The sequence below is a fragment of the Trachemys scripta genome, chromosome 3, assembly GCF_013100865.1.
Source record: "Trachemys scripta elegans isolate TJP31775 chromosome 3, CAS_Tse_1.0, whole genome shotgun sequence".
Taxonomy (NCBI): Eukaryota; Metazoa; Chordata; order Testudines; family Emydidae; genus Trachemys; species Trachemys scripta.
The window spans coordinates 136,540,184-136,564,642 of record NC_048300.1 but is presented as its reverse complement, the minus strand read 5'-3'; the positions used below and the strand labels follow the sequence as shown (position 1 = coordinate 136,564,642).

At 38.6% G+C, this 24,459-nt stretch overlaps 1 protein-coding gene across 2 annotated transcripts in view; it reads right to left on the bottom strand.

Annotated features, from left to right (window-relative positions):
- Positions 1-230: 230 nt before the first annotated feature.
- The window catches only part of RRAGD (Ras related GTP binding D), a 29,447-nt gene continuing 5,218 nt past the window's right edge, over positions 231-24,459 (bottom strand). Inside the window, exons 2-7 of one of the 2 annotated variants that reach the window (XM_034766047.1) lie at positions 15,519-15,814; positions 14,824-15,023; positions 13,919-14,033; positions 7,954-8,096; positions 4,441-4,589; positions 231-2,056 (exon numbers count right to left, since the gene is read on the bottom strand). In XM_034766047.1, the coding sequence (XP_034621938.1) occupies positions 1,905-2,056; positions 4,441-4,589; positions 7,954-8,096; positions 13,919-14,033; positions 14,824-15,023; positions 15,519-15,814 (1,055 nt within the window). In that variant the 3' untranslated portion in view covers positions 231-1,904. The remainder of the gene's footprint in view (positions 2,057-4,440; positions 4,590-7,953; positions 8,097-13,918; positions 14,034-14,823; positions 15,024-15,518; positions 15,815-24,459) is intronic. The other variant, XM_034766048.1, reaches the window with a different exon arrangement.

Below are 24,459 nucleotides of genomic sequence, written 5' to 3'. Positions count from 1 at the left end.
CTGTTTTAGGGTGACCAGACGTCCCGATATTTACTTGTTTGTCCTGCGTCCCGACCAATGTTCAGTCAGGACGTGAACTGTCCCGATATTTTGCCTCCCGGTGCACAGGCAGAGGGTGCTCATGCCCCCCCGCCCCAGCCCCGCCCCCTCACTGCTCCATTGGATCCCTCCCCAAATCCCCGCCCTGGCCCCGCCTCTTCCCCAAGCACACCACATTCCTCCTCCTCACCCCTCCCTCCCAGGCTTGCGCTAATCAGCTGTATGGTGGCGCAAGCGCTGGAGGGAGGGGGGAGAAGCAGGATTCAGCACCCAGCTCAGGGGAGGTAGAGGCAGGGCGTGGAGCTGCCGGTGGGTGCTCAGACCCCACCAATTTTTCCTATGCTCCGGGGGCTCTTGGATTTTTTTTGCATTTTGCTTTTGTTTTTTCCTCCGCCACCGGCTCTTGGGGGGTTTTTTTGCTCCGCCAGCACCCAGCGTCCCAATATTTCACATCTCTCATCTGGTCACCCTAATTTGTTTTAACTGAATGTGTACTTTTTAACAAAGGAAACTTTCAAAAGTGCTTCTCCCTTATCTTTTCTGGCTATGAGGTTATTCAGTCAACTCTTGCAGCTGTTCTAGAACCATGTGCACATAAGCCCTATGTAGGGAGGCGTGGGTACAGGAGCTGCTCTCCCTTGTGTGCTCTTTCATTTGGCAAAGCTATTCTTTAAGCTACAACTATAAAATGAATACAGAATTGAGAAGGCATATTTTACTTCTCCCTGCCCTCCTTTATGGGGTGGGTAGTGCCGTAATTGCTGCAAGAACAGATCTGCCGCTGTGATCAGTGTTAAAACAGAAAGTAGCTACATCTATGTAGATTAGAGTAAAAGAGACCAATACTTCAGTCCTTATTTAAGAACTCCCTCTGAAATCAAAGGGAGATTTGACCCAAGTAAAGCAAGTAGAACTGGGCTCCAGCATGAGCAACTTTAGGATTTTCCTCTAATGCTTTAATATACCTGAAACTTTATATTATATTGGTATGGCAGAAATGAAATACAACCTTTTTCTTCCTCCAACTGTAGAGGCTCAACTCTCAAACTAAGCATATAAATAAAATCCTTCAGTTACACACCCTGTTCCTGAAATGTTATAAAAACACCAATGCAACATAAAGCAGTATTACAAAATAATAGCTGTATAGAAAGTTATTTTAGAGATATATGTTGAGGTAAATTATAATAAAAAGCCCAACTGAGAGGGCATTACCAGTGTTATGGAGCAGTTTGGGTAGAGTTTAGCCAAAGGCCTGTTTTACAAAACCTAATTTTTACCTACCAGTTGGTAAGGCTCTTATTGCTATCATACTTCAAAATAAGAATTCTTCAACTTACAAATTGAAAAAAAAAATATGAAGTTAGATTTGTATGAATGTTATGTATTCTGTCATAATTTTTAAAAAAGTAATTGTATCAAGTTTTCTTGATTGTTTAGTAAACAATTTGTTTATATACATGCTACAAACTACACTATATATTTTACCTGACACCATGCATGAAAATCAGCATAAAAAACTAAGTTTATCAAAGTTTAACTCCACGAGGAGAACACGAAAATAGTGCAAATTATGTACCCAACATTTCTGTCACAGCTGATTTTTCTTAACATGGTCTGGAAAAAAGTTTACAGCATATATTAAGAGAATTCTTACAAGAACATATATTCACCTCAATGTTTATATACAATATTTTGCTCAAAGTGCTCACTGTATATGAAAAAACTGACTGGATAAAAATGTTTAAATGGTGCCTTTTTGAGGGGTTGGGAGGAAAATCCATGTAATATATCAGTCCCATTTCTCTTCCCCTTCAGTCAGTGCAACAAGAGCCTTGCTGTCAACAATGCCATTAGAACTTCAGCTACAGTGGTGCTCTAGGTGTGCCATTAGGGGTGGCTCTTTTATTTTTTTGCATCTGGCTCTGATGTTTTCTAGATCTTACTACTTTCATTCTCACTTCAAATACTTCATGTATGGCCTTGCGAAAACAATGGAAGTTGTAGTCTATTAGTCCTAGAAACAGAGAGAGACAAAAAGGAAAAAAGAATTTTAAATTCTAAAATCTTTATACAATATTAAAATACAGTATCAAATTAACTTATTTTCCATATTTTATTTACTAATGACTCACTTAACTGGGTCAATCTTATGGACAATGATTTTTCATTTACTGCAAAAGCACATTTAATATTAAAACTGAATTATTTACATTGTATTATCTCATGATTCTGTCCTAGATTTCCATGTTATTTAATATATTTATTAATGATTTGAAAAGCAGAAGCGGTGGAGACAGAAGAAGGTAGCAAAATTTGCACATGACAGAGTTATTTAACTTGGCCCTGGTCTACACCTAAAAATTAGATCTACCTAGCCACATCATTCAGGGCTGGAAAATGTTTTGTGCCATGTGCAATGTACTTAAGTTGATCTAACCCCCACCGTAAATGCAGCTAGGTCAATGGAAGAATTCTTCCATCGACTTAGCTATCACCTCTCAGAGAGTGAATCAACTACACTGATGGAAAAACCCCTTCCACCAGTATAGGAAGCTTGTACACTGCATGACTATAGCTACAGTCCCAGTTGTGCCACTGTAGCCTGGACATAGTCCTACCTGGTCTTGACTAACAGTAAGAGGAACTTCAGGGAGACCTAAACAAGATAGGTGAATAGGCAACACGATGGCAAATGAAATTCAATGTCTATAAATACCAAGTAATGCATATTGGAAGGAAAAAATGTAAAACTGCTCATACACCGAACAGGGTTCTAAATTAACTGTATCAATTCACAGGTGGGCCCTGGGCATCTCTGCAGACAGCTTAGTGAAGACTTCTGATCAGTGTACAAATATGTTAAAAAAAAGTGAACAAGACATTAGGTTGCATAAAGAATGGGATGGTTAATCTTATAATGCTTTTTATATTAATCAATGTTGCAGTATCATCTGGAATAGTGTATGCAGTATTGGTCATCCAATCTCAAAAAGGGTATTGCTGAACTAGAGGGAGGTTCAGAGAAGAGTGGAAAAAAATGATAAAGAGCCTGGAAAGACTCTTATGAAGAGAGATTGAAAATAATGGGATTGTTAGAAAGGAGATGAATAGGAGGGGACATGATAAAACTATATAAAATAATGAATGATCTAGCACCAAGGCCGTTAAGCATTGTTTGTTCAGTACATGCTTTGTTTTCTAACGTGTAGTCTTTTCAATAAGTACCCCAAAATTACACTCCTTGCACACTATAATGCAGCATAGTTACAGAAAAATTCACTATAATAAAAGGATATAATGGAGAAGGTCTTAACACAGTAGTATTAGCACAGCAAAATTTGGGTTAAGCCTGGCAGACTTGCTTTGGAGTTCTTTACAATTTCATGACTATTAGTGTTAGCACAACTTATAATATTAAAAATATAAGAGCTAATTCCAGCTTCAGTGCTGAGGAAATATCCCAGTTTGACAACACCAAATATACTAGAGCTATATAGTCACACCAACACCAATCACTCATTCTATATTGATAAGATACCCACTATGACTGGAATTCCGTAAAATGAGACAAACAAGTCCTCTAATCAATTCACTGAACAGGGATAGCACCAGTATTGCTGACCTGCTTACGTACATTCATCTTGAGAGGGAGGAGGTGCATTCTAGGGCTAAGACAATAGTTCATTCTCCACAGCTCAGTCTATGAGACTGTCAAGTATGGTTATTAGAACCAACAATACTGGTGGGTTGGGAGACACACAGACACCTCTCCATTAGGAATCTGACCAAGACCAACAGCTCAATGCACACTAGCCAATGAACAGCTGGACAGTGAACTAGAGTTGTTAATACTCACCTTGGCAAGAGTCAGAGTGGTTACTCACAAGCTTCGTACCTGATATACAAAACCTGAAAACTGCCTGGTTTCCAAACATGCAATTAAAAAAAAAAATCTCAAAGAGGCAAAAACAAAACAAATCTTTTCTTATTGAAAAGTAAGGACTCAAACGATTTTCTCTTGGGTTCTGTGGATAGGATATTACAATTACATATTCTTATATCAATAAGTGCAATGCAAAGTTAGCGAAGATGTGCTGAAACATTATTTTTGTATTAGTATAAATGGAAGTCTTATTGCTTTTGACATTTAATTGTATGGCTTTCTTCCCATACAGGAAAGTTGTTAATATATTTATCATTTCATCTTATATGAGTGGCAACACAAACACCTCATAATTTTAAGCACAATGATATTAAAAACATATCAAACTATGCTTTTATTTTATATTTGTGATACCACTAGAAGTCATAACATCATCAAGGGACAACTCCACAGTTACTCATTAGCTTGTGAATATGAAGTAAAAAAATAGATTACTACAAAAAAATTAAAAATACCTTTTCTCTCAAAGCTTTCTTCTCTTACAAAGCAAACAAGAGCAAGGAATTTTGTCACCTCCTTTAGATAAAGGACAGTTGTATTGTTCAGTTTTATGATTGCTGTTGATTCTTTGTCATAAGGTGTTCCCGCACCATCTTCTTTGAGCCTAAGTGGCAAAATTAAAAAAAAAACATGTAGTAAGTCCCTGGACAAATTTGAATTATCTGTCTATATAGAACCTTCCATCTAAATATTTCAAAATGTGCTTATGAAAAATTCAGCTTCATAGCTTCTCTCTGTGAGATAGGTATTATCCTTATTTTACACAATATGAAAATTGAGACAGAGAGGGAGATTAAAGGATTTGTTTAAAGTCACATAGGAAGTCTGTGAGAGCTGGGAACAGAACCCAGATATCCTGACTGTCACATATCTGAAGTAAACCACACTTTCCTGTCTGTTATAGACCAATCTACCACAAACTTGTTTGCATTTTTATTAATATACAACAGTCTGACCTTAGTTCAAATAAAGACTGTGAAACAATTACTCTGTTCTGGCCTGACAATTCTGAGTATAGAAACTTGATTTGGGCAGTGGCACCTGACTGATAGTTCAGGTCAATACATTAAATTCCCCACAACGCTCCCACTTATGCAACAGTATACCAAGAGGAGAGACTTCTTCCTGACTCAAGCTGATAATCAGCAAATACCTGTGATAAACCTTGTAATTTGATCCCAGTAGTGTAAATGCACATAGCAATTTTATTACTCTAAATGGGTAATGCGCCCCAGTCTCATGAACTATTTGCATCAATATCTTGGGGCAGCAAGTTCAAGATTCCACATTCTGTGGATATGCATTTCCTTTGATTCCTTTTACATTTGTCTTCAATTTATTATATGTCATCTTGGTCTTGTATTTGGGGAAAGGTCAAATGTGCATCAGAGCAGCTTCTCTGCAGTTTAATGTCTCGATCATTTACACTTCTCTCTTTCTGCAAGCTAAAATAATCCTAATCAATTAAAAAAAATCTGTATACTCAAGTCTTACCTTATGTCTCTAAACTACACTATATCTCAATAAGATGACAAATAGAGATTTTTAACTGGTCACAAATGCTAAACAGTTATTTAAAGAGCACATGGGACAGTCACAGTTTTTGCACACGTATATAAGGTGCCATGTCCACTAATGGTACACAACAAGTAATAAATTAGATCTGTTTATTTTTGATGTACACAGCAGTAGCTTTTTCCTTAAAATATAATGTCACAGAAACTGATCCTTAATTATTATATGTATCTGCAAGGCACAAGCTTTTGTAAGATTAGTTAAGCATCTGAATTCATGCAATCTGTAATAAAATATAAACTTTAAGAAAATTCTACATTTTTTCTCCCTTTTTAAAAATCTAATGTGTACTTTACCTCAGCCAAAACTATGCTTTGTACATTTAACAGAGCTGTAAAACTTTGAGAGCCAGGCAAATGATTCAAATGCTACCTGTAAGATAGGGTCTTTTTCAGAAAGAGCTTTGCCCACTTGTTATCGTTAAAAACCCTATTGTAGTGTTTGCAGGTACCAAAGACCACCACACAGTCTCTATTGAGTATTTTATGGATTAACCTTTAGAGGGCTGTGTTCCAGGATGCACTATTTCTACCTCACTATGATCCTGACTTCAGTCGGAACACTGGATGTTCCACACATCTCAGGATCAAACTGTAACAGGTACCTTAGAAGATTTAGAGTTACAGCAGTGAAGTGTATGATTGCTAATGAAAGGAGATGGGAAAATGAAAGTCAAGATAGCTGAGAACAAGAGTATGGGGAGGAAGGAGGCAAGGAGTAGCATATGCTCAAGTACCATTTGATGGCAAACTAAACAACAATAGTAATGGGAGCTTCACTTTAAAACAAAATGGCAAACATTTGTGTGTGAAATTCAACACTGAGATTCACAAAATAATGTCATTTTAAAAGGATGGTCCGCTCCCCATTTCTATTTTAATGGCTATTATTAGGGTCCTATCAAATTCATGGCTGTGAAAAATGCATCACAGACCATGAAATCTTGTCTCCCCTGTGAAATCTGCCAGGGAAGGGCAGAGTTGGGGGCGCCCCAGCCAGGGCTCCTACCATGCGCCAGGCTCCAGCTGCTAGCCCTGGCGGGGTTGGGGAGGGACAGGACTTCCTTTTCTCCTGCAGAGGCCACTCCCGGGGCCGGTCAGATGCACCACTGGGAACCTTCCCTGGCTGCAGGAAGCTCTGCGCCCCCACCCCGTTTCCTGCCCCCATTGCTCCCCAACCGCAGAGGGAGGGGTCACTGTACAGGGAGCAGGAGCACAGCTTCTTGCAGCCAGGCAGCTTCTTGGAAGTGGGTCTGACCCAGCACCAGGAGCAGCCCCTGCAAGAGAAGAGGAAGACGCGTCCCTTCCCAGCCCAGCCGGGACTAGCAGCTGGAGTCTGGCACATGGTAGGAGATCCCGGCTGGGGTGCCTCCAGCCAACTGCGCTAGAACCAAGGGAGCCAGTGGGCCATGTCCCTCCCCCACTTTAACATGGGTATAGTTGGGGGGGGAGGGGTGGCATTGCCCCTCCAAATTGCAAGCCACGGGCAGGCCTGGAGTGACGCCAGCAGGGGCTGCACTTCACAGTGGGGCAGCTGCCAGCGCCGATCTGTGTCTGCCGATCCATGTCTGCCCTAGGTTTGCAGTTTACGGGGGCAACACCACCCCACCCCCAAACTACGCCCATGTTAAAAATGGGGTGCATGGCCCCCAGCCTTCCTGGTACTGGTGGTCACCCACTTCTACAAAGGTTCCGGAACCTTGTCCCCAGCACTGCCCCTCCCCAGCACTCGACGGTTAAAGGGCCCTTGGGTTGGCGGGTCGAGGGGGGGAGGGGGAAGACCCACAGCACGCTCTGACTATGGGGCCAAAGGCGGTCACCCACCCGTAAGGCCAGCCCTTTCTCCTCCCCAAAAAGTGATGACCCCACACACACCAAACAACTCTCATGTCTGTGCTGCCCGCTGCTCTCCGGCTACCCAGATCTGAAGGCAGCACCTCCGTCAGCAGCAGCGGAAAAGTAAGGGTGGCAACACCACAACCTTCCTACAATAGCCTTGAGACCTCCCCCAACCCTTTTTTGGGTCAGGACTCCATGGTTATAACACCATGACATTTCAGATGTAAATATCTGAAACCATGAAACTGATGATTTTTAAAATCCTATGACCATGAAAACCCTATGACCGTTGACCAAAATGGACCGTGAATTAGTTAAGGCCATAGCTATTATCATAGCATATTTAAAGTCTCCATGGGATTACATGTATTTGGGATACTTTAGGTGATTTCCCATTCACTTTGACATACAGTACTGTGTTACCTGTAAATTTGCAATGTTTCAAAGTCATTCCAATCTGTAGGACATTCAGTTTTTAGTCACCGTATAATATATTCTAGCCTAATAAGGTGGCTAAAGAAGATTAACAAGCATGATTAACAACAATCTACTTACCCATAGATACAAGAAATATCAATAACAACATCTATCATATCACAGCAGAGCTCATAAGTTTGCATATCCACTGGAGTACTGTCCGTTGCAATATAAATTTTACTGACTACATCAAACAGAAATGCTTTCTCAATCCCAGAATTCTATAAACAAAGAAAAATATTCTTTAATATTTAAAATATTCTTTAAAGGTATATGTATAAGTCCATTTATGCTGCCTAATATGGGTCTGAACTGGTGCTACAGCAATTCCATAATTCCAGAAGCCTTGAAAACCTCTGATGAACAGTTTTTGTAGTTGAGACAAACTCAGTTAAATTTCACTCAGTACTGTTTTCTTTCAAAAGAACTATTTAACAAATATTTATAGATTAAAGTGACCTTCCTGCCACCTTTCTCCTATTTCCAGGAATTAAGGGATTTCAGCCCAGGGTATGGTTCAGCACAATATCCCATAACATTTTGGGCAGCTTAATTTTAAAGGACCTCTGATTCATCCATCAACACAAAGAGAACTAATCCTGGGAACTCCCATCAGTAATAATTGGTCTCATGGGCTTGAATTTCTTTTATTTCAATGGGAAAATATAGACCATAGATTGTTCTTAATAACACTTTCTAGTAATCAATTATTGAAATTTACAAACTATACACTCTGGATATCTTAGAATACCTCAAAACCCAAGAACAAAAATATAATATAACATTTGATTGTCATATCTGACCAAAATGGCATCTGCACAATTTAAAAAGAAAAAAAAATTCATTTTGACACAAAAATTCCTCATGAACTTCAGCAGATGTCAAAATTCATTTAAAAATTCAGGTTTTACAAAAACACAAGATTTTAATTTCACTGAAAATTATCTAATTCCCCTATTATTTTAGTCTCCTGCAGTGTTTGAAACTTAAATGTATAGTTTCATACATGAGTTGAATTGGAAAGTTCTATAAACAAGAACGAAAATGACTAATCTAGTTTGTATTTCCAAGTGTGAGAAATACAGAATAAAGAAAAATCATATAGATAAATGTAAAATAGATTTTTAAAATCTTCAGAATTTTATAATCTAAGAGGGCATAATCAACATAGTTAAGAAAATCTGACTTTTAGAAAAATGCTTTTTCATATTTCAGTATACCTATAGTGGAGAAAGGAGAGGGTGGATGAGAGAATTCAGAAGGGAAGAGGAAATTGCTCAGATCAAATTAGTGACAGTAAAAAAAAAGGGTACACATACACAGAGAAAGAAGTCTGAAAATATGAAAAGAGAAGGATCAATATCATTATATATTGTTACTTAGGTAAGGTATAGAAACAAGTCAATACCCTAAAATATTCCAGTAATAATAATAGGAAGTGCATGGAATATCAGCATTATGTTACTTTTTAGGAAAGTGTGGGAAGAATGATTGAAATATCTCATTGGCTCAGTCTTGCCCTTGTTGAAAACACTGCCAATACTCTATCAGACTTCGAGGGGATTGTGCCTAGTGTACTGTTTTGCTTTTAAGAAAGTGAATCAAGTTTGTTTTACCTCAAAAAAAATCAGCACTGAAGTTTCAGGGACATGCACCTGTGATTCTAGTTTGGGCCTGCTTCTAAATAAGGTTTCTTTTATTGTTTTCAGAGTACCCCACAACACTTCACAGACAAGAAAGGTGCTGTACAACATAAAAATAGTTTCTAAATATATCCAAAAATGTAAACACACCTTAAAAGAAAACATATTAAACAAATATGAGAGAGTGATAATACATAAGTAGGAAAAAGAAATGGAAGGAAGAGGTAATATCCAGCTGCACTGGATTTAAAAGGGGTGAAGCTAGGGTGAATCGATTTAAACTAAGGCGATTAAAACGACCAGTTTAAATCTATTGTAGAGAAGCTTAATTTAAAAATCAATTTTAGCCTTTTTTATCTTTAAAGTTTCTTAACGAAAACGTCACTTTCATCAGAAGGTGTTAGAGCCAACAACAAGTAACTGTTTGATGTATTTTGAAGAAAAATATTCCCTATCCACGAAGCTAAATCTTTGGCTTGGTAACATGTACATCTCTTTATGCTGACATCTGGTTTAACAAAATTAATTCTTGTAAAAATGGAGAATATTTACTTTTAATTTTCATAGATATCAGATAAAATTTTGAAAAGTGCCTAAGTGGCTTAGGGGCCTAAATCCCATTGACTTCCAATGAGACATAGGATCCCAAGTGCATAGGGAGATGTTTACACAGGAAAGAAAAACCTGAGGCTGGCCCGTGCCAGCCAACTCAGGTTTGCAAACTTCATGGGACTTGGGCTGCGGGGCTGTTTCATTGCTGTGTAGACTTCTGTGCTCGGGCTGGAGCCTCAGGCTCTGGGACACTCCCACCTTGCAGGGTTTTACAGCCCAGGCTCCACCTTGAGCCCAGATGTCCACACAACAGTGAATCAGCCCCCCGCAGCCCAAGCCCCGTAAGCCCGAGTTGGCTGGTACAGGCCAGTCATGGGAGTCTAGCTGTGCTGCACACATACCCTACGTCACTTTTGGAAATTGCACTTAGGTGCTTGATAATTTTACTCATCTTATTCATCGGTATATAGTACATATATATAGTATATGTGAGTTAGGTTGTGAGCAGGGCTTTGGAGCAGTGCTCTGGCTCCGTGCCAGCTCCAGGTAAAAACCTGCAGCTCCACTGTTCCGGAGCTGCTCCATGCTCCAGCTCTGGGCTCCGCTCCAAAGCCCTGGTTGTAAGAATGAAACAAAACCACTGAACTTGGCATGTTAGAAATGAATGCTTTATGTTTATGATTTTACATTCAACAAAATATTTAGTGCTGTGCTTGAAAGTTAAAAAGACATTACCAGTACATTCCCGTCACATGAAGGATTATGCTATTTAAAACATAGATATTGTTACTTTCTCTCAAGTGTTCAGGATGCCATACAACAGAACAAAAGCAAATACCTGCTCCCACTCCATGTTCCACTGAATTTGCCACTGTCTTCAACGGCAGCAGACTAAGGATCTAAGCATTCACAAGTAATTTGGGACATAATCCTTAAAAATTGTTTATTACTTAGACTGTATTAAAATCTAAAACATGCTAAGTGTTTTCCATAAAGGAAAGACATACTCCATGCTCCAAAATGCCTACCAAGCACTATGCCTGGTAACAGTCCCATTGTCTTCAATGGAACTACTCACATGGATTATGTCCGGTAGTGAGTATTTGCAGTACCTGCCCCTTAGAATGCTCTGGGACTGAGATTTTCCCAAGAGTTCTCAATATAGCTGTGTAATTCATAATGAATAATTTCTCATTCATTTAGCCTCCTTCTGCTTGCTGAATATCTGCAAGCAAAAAACAAAACAAACAAATAACCATTTCCTCAGTAATCAAATATGTCTGGTACATTTCTTTACTCTATGGATTGATTAAAGATATTCAATAGCTGAAATGCAAGATGTGTTGCTTAATATTGATGGGATAGCTAAGATGTAAGACATTTATCTAAACAAGGAACAGACACAAAATGTGTGGCTATCCTCAAAGTGAAGGGGGTCAGGATTTGTCCCTAAATATATATGGAGTTTTAAGGAATATCAGAAGTCATTCCACAGTCAGGCCTGTAACATGTTTTCATACAGCTGTATTTAGGATTTTTATTCAATAAGTTATCTAGTGTACAGGACACATAATGATTGCTAGTATTTTGCATTTTTTGTTACATATTGATCCATTCCAACATATTAAACTGATTTTGAGCTGAACCTTTTAGATTGGATTTACAACAATCTATTTCAGTTTTTCAAGAGAGTGTCAGATTTAAACAACAACAAAATCCAATATGAACAACAAAAGCAAGCTTTACTTTTATTTTAATTCAAAAGTTATTGATTTTTATCTCCCCTGGACCAAACAAATTCTACATCCTAGGGGACACTGATAAAAAATAAACAAAAACCAATCACCTACTAAAAACAAAACCAAACAACAAATATCCCTATGACCAAGGCTCAAAAGGAAGAATTTGTATGTAGCAAAGGCCTACACAGTTAAGGACCAACAGTGCAAGTTTATTTTGGCTATCTGTAAAGTGGTAGGTAGACTATAAAGACTACAGGATAGGCATACTATGATCATGATTGCAAATATATTACTGCATTCTGAAAGAGTTCCCAGTGACAGGAAACTCTGCTCCAACTGCTCCAACCCCAGAATCATTACAACAATAGATCACTTTTGCTGTTGGAAGGTCTTAATGGGATAAATGAAAACATAACCTGTGCATATTGCTCAACTGAAAAAACACCCTTTATCTCCAACACATGGCTTCCTATGGAAAAAGCCTGATCAAAACTGATATCAAGATTCTGAATCTGATTTATCATCTCTGAAGTGAAGGAAGAACAAGTCTCTTAATTTTGCTATCTGATTACCTCTACCCAGGAGTAAGAATTTGATTTTCCCCACACTGAAGATAAGATAGTTCTGAGCCATCACGCTGACAGTGTTGTTCATACGTTGCAGAGCTTACTAGGTGCATAGGGCAAGAGATAGGCAGTTGTATGTCACTGACTTACTGATTATATTTACCCTGTGTTTACGAGTTGGACAAACCTCCTTGGCAAGATATACCCTGCGCAACATGGGAGATACAGTACAGATCCTTCAAGGACACCATTTTTCAAGGACTTGATAAAGAACTGTTCATCACTACCAACTGATTCCTGCATTCTAGGCATGACTGAAAACACCTACAGGGCATCTCCAGACACACCAGAACATCCCTTAGTCATTGAAGAAACAGCCTATGGTCAATCATCTCAAGAGCTGCAGAATGGTTCAGCACAAATCCTCTGCTAGTTCCAAAACGGGCAGCTGATCCCAATATAAGATTATTTATGATCCCGAGTCTTAGCAACTGGCATGTTGTCAACGCCAATGAAAGCTGTCACCCAAATGGGAACCTATTCAGGATACTGCTATATGGCTATCTGTCTTAGATTTTGTATAATGCTCAGCAAGGTATTTTAGTACTGTTGTCCAAGTGCCTCTGGAACTGAACAACCACCACCTTTTCAATCACTTTCTATGATAACGGGAGATTGGGAATGGGCGTTAACTGACCAGCAGTCCAGTATTTCTGGCTGCAGCTTCACTAGCTCGCTTAACTTCTCTGTGTCCGTTTTCTCACCCCACCCTGTCAAATTGTAAAGTCTCACCCACCCTGCTAGTCTGCTGGAAGATCAGTTAATTATCATTTATTTGTTCTCAAAGTTATGGACTAAGATAAAACAAGTTCCAAGAGCTGGAAGTTGAAGCTACACAAATTCAGATGAGACATAAGACACAAATTTAACAGTGAGGGAAACTAACTGTTGGAACAACTTACCAAAGACTGTGGTGGATTCACCATCACTGGTAATTTTTAAATCAAGACTGGATGTTTTTCTAAAAAATATACACTGGTTCTAACAGGAATTAATCCAGGGAAGACCTCTGGCCTGTGTTATGCAGCAGGTGAGATGTCTAGCAGATGATCACAATGATCCCTTCTGGCCTTATAATTTATAAAAATGTCAAGTGCTATTTAAAAACAAACAAACATAAGCCATACCACATAGACCTAGGTCACATTCAAACCAATGTCTAAACAGATGAGGGATGACTGTCAGCTCACTCTAAGTGCCATCTAACCTTGAAAAATAATTTGATGATCTCAAAATATTTTCAATTTAGAAAAAATGCAGCTACATTGTTCTGTACATTTTGCAGTGATTTGGGCCCAAATCCTGCATGAGGTAGACACCCTAAATTCCTGCTGACTTCACTTGAAACTCAGTGTGCACAGCATCTCTCAAAAAGGCACTTCGCAGTTTTTAGGATTCAATTGTTACAGAATAAATCACAAGTTTTCTTGTATTCAATCAGTTCTATGCAAAAATCTAGAAAGTACACAAAAGTACTTACTGAGATAAAGATGTTAAGGAGGTTTTCCAGTGTTGGGAGCTGTGGAATCAGTTTCTGTACCACTTTGCTAAAGGCTTCAAATATAGAATGATCATATATGCTTGTCAGATAAAAGCTGGAAAAAATGTCACCATATTTTCCTTTTAGCCATATAAAAGGAACATTCTGAATCTGTCATAATGAGGCATGTAAAATATTTTGAAACACAAAAAGTACTTGAAGTTATGCATTTTTCCCTTGTGATCAGAAGTTGCATAATGTTTCTAAAACACAGTTCTTCAACAAACTGAAGTCAATAATTAAAACAACAACATATATTTTCAGGGCTATATTTAACATGACAGTATACAATATGAATACATGAAACCATAGATACTGCAAAGCTGTTCTATATATGGAATTTAATGATCTAGTTCCCACTTCAATATCCTCTGGAAAGCATTTTCTGTATACCAGGAGAGCAATACTACATAGCTTTTATGTATTGCTTTACATCTTGAAAATAGTAGGGATGAAATTAACAATGAAAAGGTGCCACCAAAGTGATTAGCTATTCTATGAATTAGCATGTTTGTGAAGCACTATATCATTATGATGGCATTTTTTATTTCACAACAAGTCCCAAGAACTGCATTAAAGTTTCTATTGTCCTGTAGCTCCCAGTTTGTTGAAGTGCATTATTTCCAATTTTCCAAAATAATCTGCTCTTTCTACAGACTGAATTAGTCAAAGGCATTATCTTTTCCCTTAATAGTCATATCTAATAAATTCTTGTTGCCTGCTACTTCAGTAGATTAGAAAGTGATAAACTGTCTATCAGATAGGCTGCTCTGGTTTCTGACTTTAGCATTAAACATGGCTTTTATTCTTTTCCAGCAGACTGTGTGCACAGTTGCTTCTCTCACCTGAGGTGAATTTTCTCCAATCCAGCATCTGCAAGGTCATCATTTGCCCTCTGGTGAATGTCTCTTTGGGTTTCAATCTTATGATCATCAGACAAACCATCCACTTTATGAATAAAGATTTCAAAGTTTATGTCTGGATTCACTTTATAAGCTCTGGTCACGGTGAGATGCAACCTAGCCAAGGCCTCCATATAATCATCCTAATAATGGAAAAATAAAACCCACAACTTATGACAAACAGTTATGAGACAAAAGCTAAGTTTTATAAGATACTTGCAGAGACTTCTACAGTTTAAAATTCCTTTGTTTTAAACTTCTGTGAACATAAAGGCCTATACCTGCACAAAAGCCCAATTGCCATCACTAACAAGTCCATGCACGGAACCAGAGACTTTAAAGCAGACTAGTTATTTCTGCATTTAAAATAAAAACTAAAACTAGGTTTTGAACCTTTATTTGCAAAAAAGAGGTTAAAAAATAACCAACTCTGTCAACTTAATTGTAATTGGTGGCTATCATCTTCAAAAGCACTTAAATCCCATTAAAAGTCAATAGGACTTAGGCTCTAAGTGCCTTACGTGCTTTGGAAAATTTGACTGTCTCTGTGTTTGCATTCCATTTGCCTATAGCTGGAGGAGAAAAATGACTAAGACAAACAGGTGGCCTGAATACTACCCTTATAATATTCTCTTTACCTGAGAATCTATGACAAATATCAGTGCTCCAGTGCCTCTGAAAATCATCTCATAGTCAAACGTAGGGTCGAAGAAGTCAATTTGCCCAGGAAAGTCCCATATCTGAAAGTTAACAAAGGAGCTGTTGGAAACATCTTCTCTGCAGATCTTGTTAGTGCTCTCCAAGAAAAGGGTTTCATTTGGAGACATTTTGTGAAAGACAACTTTCTGAATGGAAGACTTCCCACTTCTTCTCAGTCCCATAAGTAGGATTCTTGGCTTAACTTCAGTATTGAAGGGGTCACTGAAATCCAGAACTGAATAAACCACACAATAAGAAGAATGATACACTCCAGCAGGGATAAATTACAACAGTTGTATTTATATTAAATACTATATTATATGCACTTTACACTTACTTACATTTGCAGTGTTAATTACACTACTTTATTTTACGTGCATTTACATCTACATCTAGACTACAACTGCCAAATCTCAGAAAGTGGAAAGAAAGATATTTAAAATAAAATTTCTTCCCCCTCCTAAACTACTGTTTGAGAACCTACTACTTCTCATCTGAAAAAAAGATACCTGGGTATAGAGCAATTAGGTGGCATCAAACACACATGTTCACCCAAAAACGAACTCTTCATGCCTCCCACAACCTAAAAACATCTAGGTCTAATCTCCATTATAATCAGATATATATTTTTTCAGCTGTGTTTTTGTGGAGTAATAGAAATAACCAGCATCCAGTTAGGGAATGTACACTCTTTAAGGACCATCACTCCTTGCTGTCACTTCACTATTTATCTTACTGCTCACTGATGCCCGCCATGTAGCCAGGATGCTCAGCAGCCCTAGAATGAGAATTTGGTGTGTTACTATTGTACTACACTGTAATTGGCATCAGAACAGAGTTAATAGACCAGACCTATCAGTGCTGACAATTTTGGACCTCATATTGCAAATCATCATGTGCAAAACTCCCACTGAAGAAATCACAGTTCTGTGTGCTGTGCATTTGCAGGACCGAAGCTTCAATGAACATTTTAAAATGATGTACAGTAGGGCATGAGGGGAAATCAGATGTGTGTTGAAAGTCCCCAGCAGGGACTTATTTTTCCACGGTGTAAATTGATAACATGCTTTGCAGTGACTGGGATGACAAAAAGAGGGTTTTAAAATGTACCCCATAATTGATATAATGGCAGAAGCATAATCGCTTTTCATTTCTCCCCAGCTTGAAGCCTTACAGCCATAGCAAGATAACCATTTTTATACAGTAAGTCTGCAACCCAGCAACCTTTCAGACTCTCACTCTACCTGCATCAGCTGTTTTGAAGTGCAGGACCTTAAGAATAGATACTCCCTTTGGCCTTGATGCTGCAACCCTGCAATTCTGTTCAAATTACTTTTGCTAAGATACTCTACCTGGCTCGTCACTCTAACTACGTTACTCCCCTCTTTGAGTCCCTCCATTGGCTCTCCCTCCTCCACTGCAACAAATACTATACAAACTTTTCCTTGATTTTTTTATGGCCTTTCTTAATTTAGATCTACCAAATTAACTGTTCTATTATGAGGTAAACCCCTGCCTTTGCTCTGCCAAGGATGCCAGTCTTCATCACCTGCTTATCTGCTTCCTTCACACTTTCTCTTATGCTTACCTATACACAAGGGAAAGATTCCTTTTCAAAATCCACATGGCTACCCCCTTATTCTCCTTCAGATCTTTCCTAAAAAGGCACCTCTACGGCAATGCCTACAAGTCACTGCTGACTGAAAATGGTTCAGTAGGTAGCAGGTTGCTATTACTGTTGATTAGCTGTGTGAACAGTTCATAGGTGTAATAAGCCAATACATGATGAAACATGCTTCTGTTATTGTTACCTCATCCACCCATCCTGATTGCTTATTTTACACACCTGTTATACCATGTCTTTAGATAATAAACTCTTTTGGGGCACGTGCTTCTTTTCGCTCAGATTTAATACACACTATGATCTATCACCTCAGGTATATGTGCATGAGGTGGAGACCAGCGAGCCTCTCACAAACTAAAAGAATCAGAGATAATAAAATTATCAGGTAGTTTTTGGTGTGGAGGAGTTATTGTCCATAGCTCTAGCTTAAAAGTCTTCATTCTTATAACACCGGCCACTGCAGCTCAAACTAAAAAAACAAACCAAGATAGTTTTCTATTGCACTCTCATGTTATGACTCAGCCCTTCTATCCCAATTGTGATGCACAGTAACTATCAAAGAAATGTTAGAAGCATCTTTCTTTTTGGACTAATGCTTTGTTTTAAACAATTTGCTTCTTTCTTATTTGGTTTTATTTTAAAAAAAAACTGACAGTATTCTCTCACATGCAATCCAGCTTTGAAAACTTGTATATGATGTATGTATCTATGCATACGTGCGGGCATGTTATCTGTTAATAGCCATAGCATTCAAAAACAACACCAGAGACAGATTGTCACAGTATTGATGTAGGTAGAAAAAAGATGATCCCATTAATAATGCAAAGAGAAAGGGATTACCAGGCTGCAGTTTAGCCTCCATTTATGTCATTTTGATTCAAGAGGGATAATTTTGTGGATCTTGACACAGACTCAGAAAGCACTTGCCTAGTGATCTTCCTTGCATTTCTATGCAAAAGATAAGAATTAAGAACAGCATCAACTATTGGTTTCAGAGTAGCAGCCATGTTAGTCTGTATCCGCAAAAAGAACAGGAGTACTTGTGGCACCTTAGAGACTAACAAATTTATTAGAGCATAAGCTTTTGTGGACTACAGCCCACTTCTTCGGATGCATATAGCTGTGGGCTGTAGTCCACGAAAGCTTATGCTCTAATAAATTTGTTAGTCTCTAAGGTGCCACAAGCATCAACAATGTGATTCTAGTATCAGAGGGGTAGCCGTGTTAGTCTGGATCTGTAAAAAGCAACAAAGAGTCCTGTGGCACTTTATAGACTAACAGATGTATTGGAGCATAAGCTTTCGTGGGTGAAGTGGGTATTCACCCACAAAAGCTTATGCTCCAATACGTCTGTTAGTTTATAAGGTGCCACAGAACTCTTTGTCGCTTTTTAATGTGATTCTAATATCACTGTCCTTTTATTGTCTAATTGAACTTGAAATACTTTTAAATGTTTTTTAAAATAATCTAATTTCTCTTTATCCAATAGCAAGGATTACTGTTGGTTATCCAGACAGTTACTGGCTTTATCCAGTTTGTGGGAGAGAGGAGAGGGTGGGGGGGAGAGTATATTTAATATTAGGGTAGTACTTTTTGTTGCTGACTCAGTCTACTAGAGTTACATACCATCCTATGCAGGATTGTAAGCCTCTAAAGAAAATACATGCCATAGGTGCTTCAGGAGGTGAAGGTGGCAACTTAGCAGGCAGCAGTCTTCCTTCTAGGTCAGTACTGAACCAAAGCCTCAGCACAGCGGTGAGGCTCATTGGGCTATTGGAAGTTCCATCTCCAACAGAAGAGATGTTACTGTGTGCTATTGGACAGCTTGTATTAAACTCCAGAGGTGGCTGCTTTTCATCAGAGGTGAAATTTAGAGGAATAAAGTATTGCAGTATAAGCACCTGTGTACCGGTCTAAGTATCCACACAAAGGGACATAACAAATTAACTTTTTCAGTAAATTATACAGGTAACCAAAATGGTTAAATTGATAAAAAGCTTTAGATGAAGCTTACGAGTTTTTAAAATGTTTTCAGACCTTAGGCTGAAAGGTGGTACTGGATATAATTACAAAGTACTTTCATGCACTTCTGCAACATTTCGTCTGTACCATAAAGCACATACAGGAAAGAGACACATGAGCACAGCATACATGAACCATCAAGATAGCAGCAGACAGTGGTCTGCCTCAGAAAACAAATGTTGTAGCAGACTAACAATGCTGGCAACAACTAAACACCTCAACTAGGAACTCTCACACCCACCATGAAAGACATGTTAGTTCACTGTTGGCGCAGTGTACTGATACAGTAACTCCTCACTTAAAGTCGTCCTGGTTAACGTTGTTTCATTGTTACGTTGCTGATCAATTAGAGAACATGCTCATTTAATGTTGCGCAATACTCCCTTATAATGTTGTTTGTCAGCCGTCTGCTTTGTCCACTGCTTGCAGAAAGAGCAGCCTGTCGGAGCTAGCTGGTGGGGGCTTTGAACCAGGTTGGACCGGCAGCCCCCCATTAGCTCCCCACTCCCCTAAGTTCCCTGTGCAGCAGCCACCCAGCAGGCTATCAATTGCCGGCAGTTCAGCTGTCTCTCCCCCCACTGCCATGTGCTGCTCCTGCCCTCTGCCTTGGAGCTGCTCCCGGGAGCCTCCTGCTTGCTGTCCCCCTCCCCACTGCTTCTGCCCCTCCTCCCCCTCCCCCCGCTTATCCCATCTCCATAGAGCAAGGGCGGGACACGACAGGGCTCAGGACGGAGGGAGCTTGCTAGCAGCAGCTGCTGTCTCAATTTGCTGATCTACTTTAAAAGGCAATGTATTTAGAGTGGGATCAGCATACTTAAAGAGGCAATGCACATCTCTCTCGCTGTGTGTGTCTCTGTCTGCCATGCTGTTTCCCCTCCCTTTATTTGTGCTGCCTTGTAGAGTGTGAGGCTACATTAACAACAATGTGTTAACCCTTGAGGGCTCAGTCGAGTGCTTGTTCATCATTTAGCAGTAAGGCATTCCCTGGGAAATATCCCACCCCCTGACCTCACCATCTCAACCAAGCTTCACAATCATCATTGCTGTGTACAGTATTAAATTGTTTGTTTAAAACTTATACTGTGTATATATAAAATGCGACTTTAAGCGAAACGATGTTAAGCAAATCCAATTTCCCCATAAGAATTAATGTAAATGGGGGGGGTTAGGGTCCAGGGAATTTTTTTTTCACCAGACAAAAGACTATATTATATATTGTATATATTATATATTGTATATGTTATGTATTTTTTGTTTAAAACTTATACTGTGTGTATATATATACACACAGTATAAGTTTTAAACAAACAATATATATATATATATATATATATATATACACACACAGTATAAGTTTTAAACAAATAATATTAACATCATTTCGCTTAAAGTCACATTTTTCAGGAACAAAACTACAACAATAAGCGAGGAGTTACTGTATATTATAGCAACAAAGAGAGATTTTCTTCAAGTATAGTATGTATAACAATCACTCATCTTCCTTCACTCCTGTGGAAACATCTTTTGTATCAAAAACCAAAAAAACATACTTTTTAGACAAATGATCAACCTTCATGAAAAGGTACCAAAATTCAAAATGAATGAATTCAGGAATGGCAAATGAAGGATTTGATCCTGCAAGTTCTTGACTGCTGATGAGGACCATATATCTGCCTTCAGCAGAAATAAAGTTATTGGGGAAGAGAGACCTGCAAGATATCTGACAATGAGAGAGGTTTATGAGATCTTTTTTCAGAAAAGATGTCCTGGACTGTATGAACCTGAGATACAGTCTAACTCACAATACTGATTCCCCAATAAACATTTTACAACTAATGACACTGTCATAATTCATAATTGACTTAATTCAGGGAAGCACTCTTAAGTGAATCTGGTAAGGAAAATTATCTCAATGACTGGCATACTTGAACGTCATCTTCTTATCACCACGCATTTAGTATGTAATCAGAGATGGGACTGAATCCAAAACTCTTGATCCAGAGTCAAACTCTGAGGATCTGAAATTCAAACTCAGCTCCAATTTCCAAAGAAAAATTAATGAGCTGAACTAACTCCCCCAAACTCAACCATCTCCCAGCTTTGGAAGGTTTGAAATCCAGAAAGAAATGTTGTAGCTCAGCCCCATTTCTATAAAGTACTGTATGAGATAGTTATGTATGATATGATAAAAGATTCTAGGGTAGTCATCTAATGTACTCTTATCGCTACACAAGTATATGTGTTCAAAGTGAAATACTATTAAAGTTAAATAAGTACAGGCACCTCTTGATGACTAATGTTATATAAATTGATGTTTTGTTTGCAAGATGGAAAAATTCATGCCAGTACAGGTTACACAAGAACCTAAGAGGGGTTGAAGTAGTATAGATTCTCTGCACTGGGGTGAATTTCACCTATAACGTGTAAGCAATGTGTTGTCATCAAGCCTATATGTTCTTCCATAAATTGGGTATGTTAGTTGAAGTACACATGCTTGGGGTGTGCACATCAGGCATGTAAAAAAATGTAGTACATACCTGTTATGTGTCTTGTGTTAATTATTCAAGTGTTATTCCAGGGGAACTAACATCTTGTCTGTATTGGTACAGAGCATCACATTGGCACCACCTACTGGCTCAAGAGCAGCTAGACTAGGCAGCCGCTGATTGTGACATAGTGTTATCAGAATGACTGAGGTTAAGTGCAGATGATGCTGTAACTCCTGGATCCCATGATTTTTAGATAATTTTAAAAGGCCTGTACTCATACCACCTTGTACTATGATCCCATTAGATACCACAAGTTAAACAGTGTCAGGTTGGATAATACATGGATGAAAGCCCTCCAAGTAAAACATAACTGCTGCAAAAAGTGGTGTTGGCAATTCAGAGTGGAGGGCCAAGGAAGGGACCCCTTCTTCTTCATAAATAACAAACCACTGCCCTAGCATGGTGTTGTGATAATTCCATTGCTGGAGATATGGTCTTGTGGATAAAACAAACCAAAGTTCTGGGACTTCATAGTTTGTTTTTTCCTAGAAAAGAAAAAGAAAAAAAGGTGTTTGAAAGATTCCCAGTGCTCCAAAATGTACAGTACAGTCGCATCAATGTGTATGTACATGTGTTTATATAGGGTATGCCTACTCTGCAATTAGATATCTGCAGCTGGCTCACATGACTCAGGCTCACAAGGCTTGGGACTAAGGGGCTGTTTAATTGTGGTGAAGACATTCAGGCTTGGGCTGCAGCCCAAGCTCTGAGACCCTCCCACATCACAGTGGCCCAGAGCCCAGGCTCCAGTTCAAGCCTGAACATCTACGCTGCAATTAAACAGCCCCTTTGCCTGAGCCCACAAGCCAACTGACACAGGCCAGTGCGGTTTTTTAATTACAGTGTAGCTATACCTATATAGGGCAATTTGCTAACTGTCTTGGCCAACTCAAGATCATAAGTGAAAACCTGTTTGATGATTTATTTAATAAAAAACACTTTGAACGAAAGACTGTCTTTTGTGTTCCTTCTAGGCTGTGCTTTTTTTGCATGTTTCAAAGAATAAAAAAAAATTATATTGTCCAAAACCAATTATTCTTAATTACTTGAATTTTTAAATGAATTGTCATATTAGGTAAACTGCCAAACTGCTACACTTTTTCTGGAATCCTAATTTAAAGACTGCTTAATGTTAAAACTATACTTAAAAACAACTGATGTGAATTCTATTGCTTTAGGACTGCAGTTTATCTTTCTTATTTTTCAAGTTTCAGAGATGGAGACAGATAAATTATATTTTCAGATTTATGACGAGATGGCAGAATTGCTAGAGCATTTTTCTTTGAGAAGATTAGAGATTTCCTTATATGTAGAGGAACGGGACGATACATTGTCCGCCCACATTCTTTTTTATTGCACACATGACAAGGCCCTCCCCAGCTTGCCACAGAAATGCCTGTAGATACGTCACTACAACTTTCCAGACTAGGTTCTGAATTGTAGTTATGATATGATAAACACTAATATACACATTTCACTTACTCTGGCAGTGGGGAAAAAAATCTATTCTTCCCTTTACAGAATAAAATTAGTATAATTATTGATATTTCTTACTTAAAAGGCTAACATTTATAAAAGTGAGGTTTACACATAGAACAAATCCTAAAGATGTCAACAGTTTCCACTGGAGGGCAGCATGATCCTTTATTTTAATTTTTATCTGCAACCATGAAAAACCAGACTGCAGAAGTCATGCTAGTTAAACTATGTGCCCTTCGGAAGTATTCACAAATCAAGTTTTGTGCAAAACAACCTATCCAGAAGCACTTTCCTACACAATGGAGATGCTTTTAGGCCATGACAGACTTCAGATATCAACAGCAGTTTTGCACATATTAATACAGTGCCACTGGCATACACACTGCATTATAAAGAAAAAGCAAGACAAAAGCCTTGCTCAGAGAGTTGATAATCATTGAGAGCAATATGTAGTCTTTACTGTGTTCTACTAGTGAGGATAGTACATAGCATATACCATATTAGCTTCATCACATTACTGGAGATGCTAACTGATAAGTTTCTTTCAAATAGTCCTCTTTAAGTCCCTATCCTGTGTCCCACCCCAATAGTGGGAGACAATTACAATATATCCCTTGCCTATTTCACAGTAGCCGGCGTTGCAAGATATTTATGTTCCAGATGCACTAAAGATTCATATGTCCCTTCATGCTTCAACCATCATTCCAGTGGACATGCGTACATGCTGATGATGGGTTCTGCTTGATAACGATCCAGAGTAGTGCAGGCCAATGCATGTTCATTTTCATCACCTGAGTCAGATGCCACCAGCAGAAGGTTGATTTTCTTTTTTGGTGGTTCGGGTTCTGTAGTTTCCACATCGGAATGTTGCTCTTTTAAGACTTCTGAAAGCATGTTCCACACCTCGTCCCCCTCAGATTTTGGAAGGCACTTCAGATTCTTAAATCTTGGGTCGAGTGCTGTAGCTATCTTTAGAAATCTCACATTGGTACCTTCTTTACGTTTTGTCAAATCTGCAGTGAAAATGTTGTTAAAATGAACAACATGTGCTGGGTCATCATCCGAGACTGCTATAACATGAAATATATGGCAGAATGCGGGTAAATCACAGAGCAGGAGACATACAATTCTCCCCCATGGAGTTCAGTCACAAATTTGATTAACACATTATTTTTTTAACAAGTGTCATCAGCATGGAAGCATGTC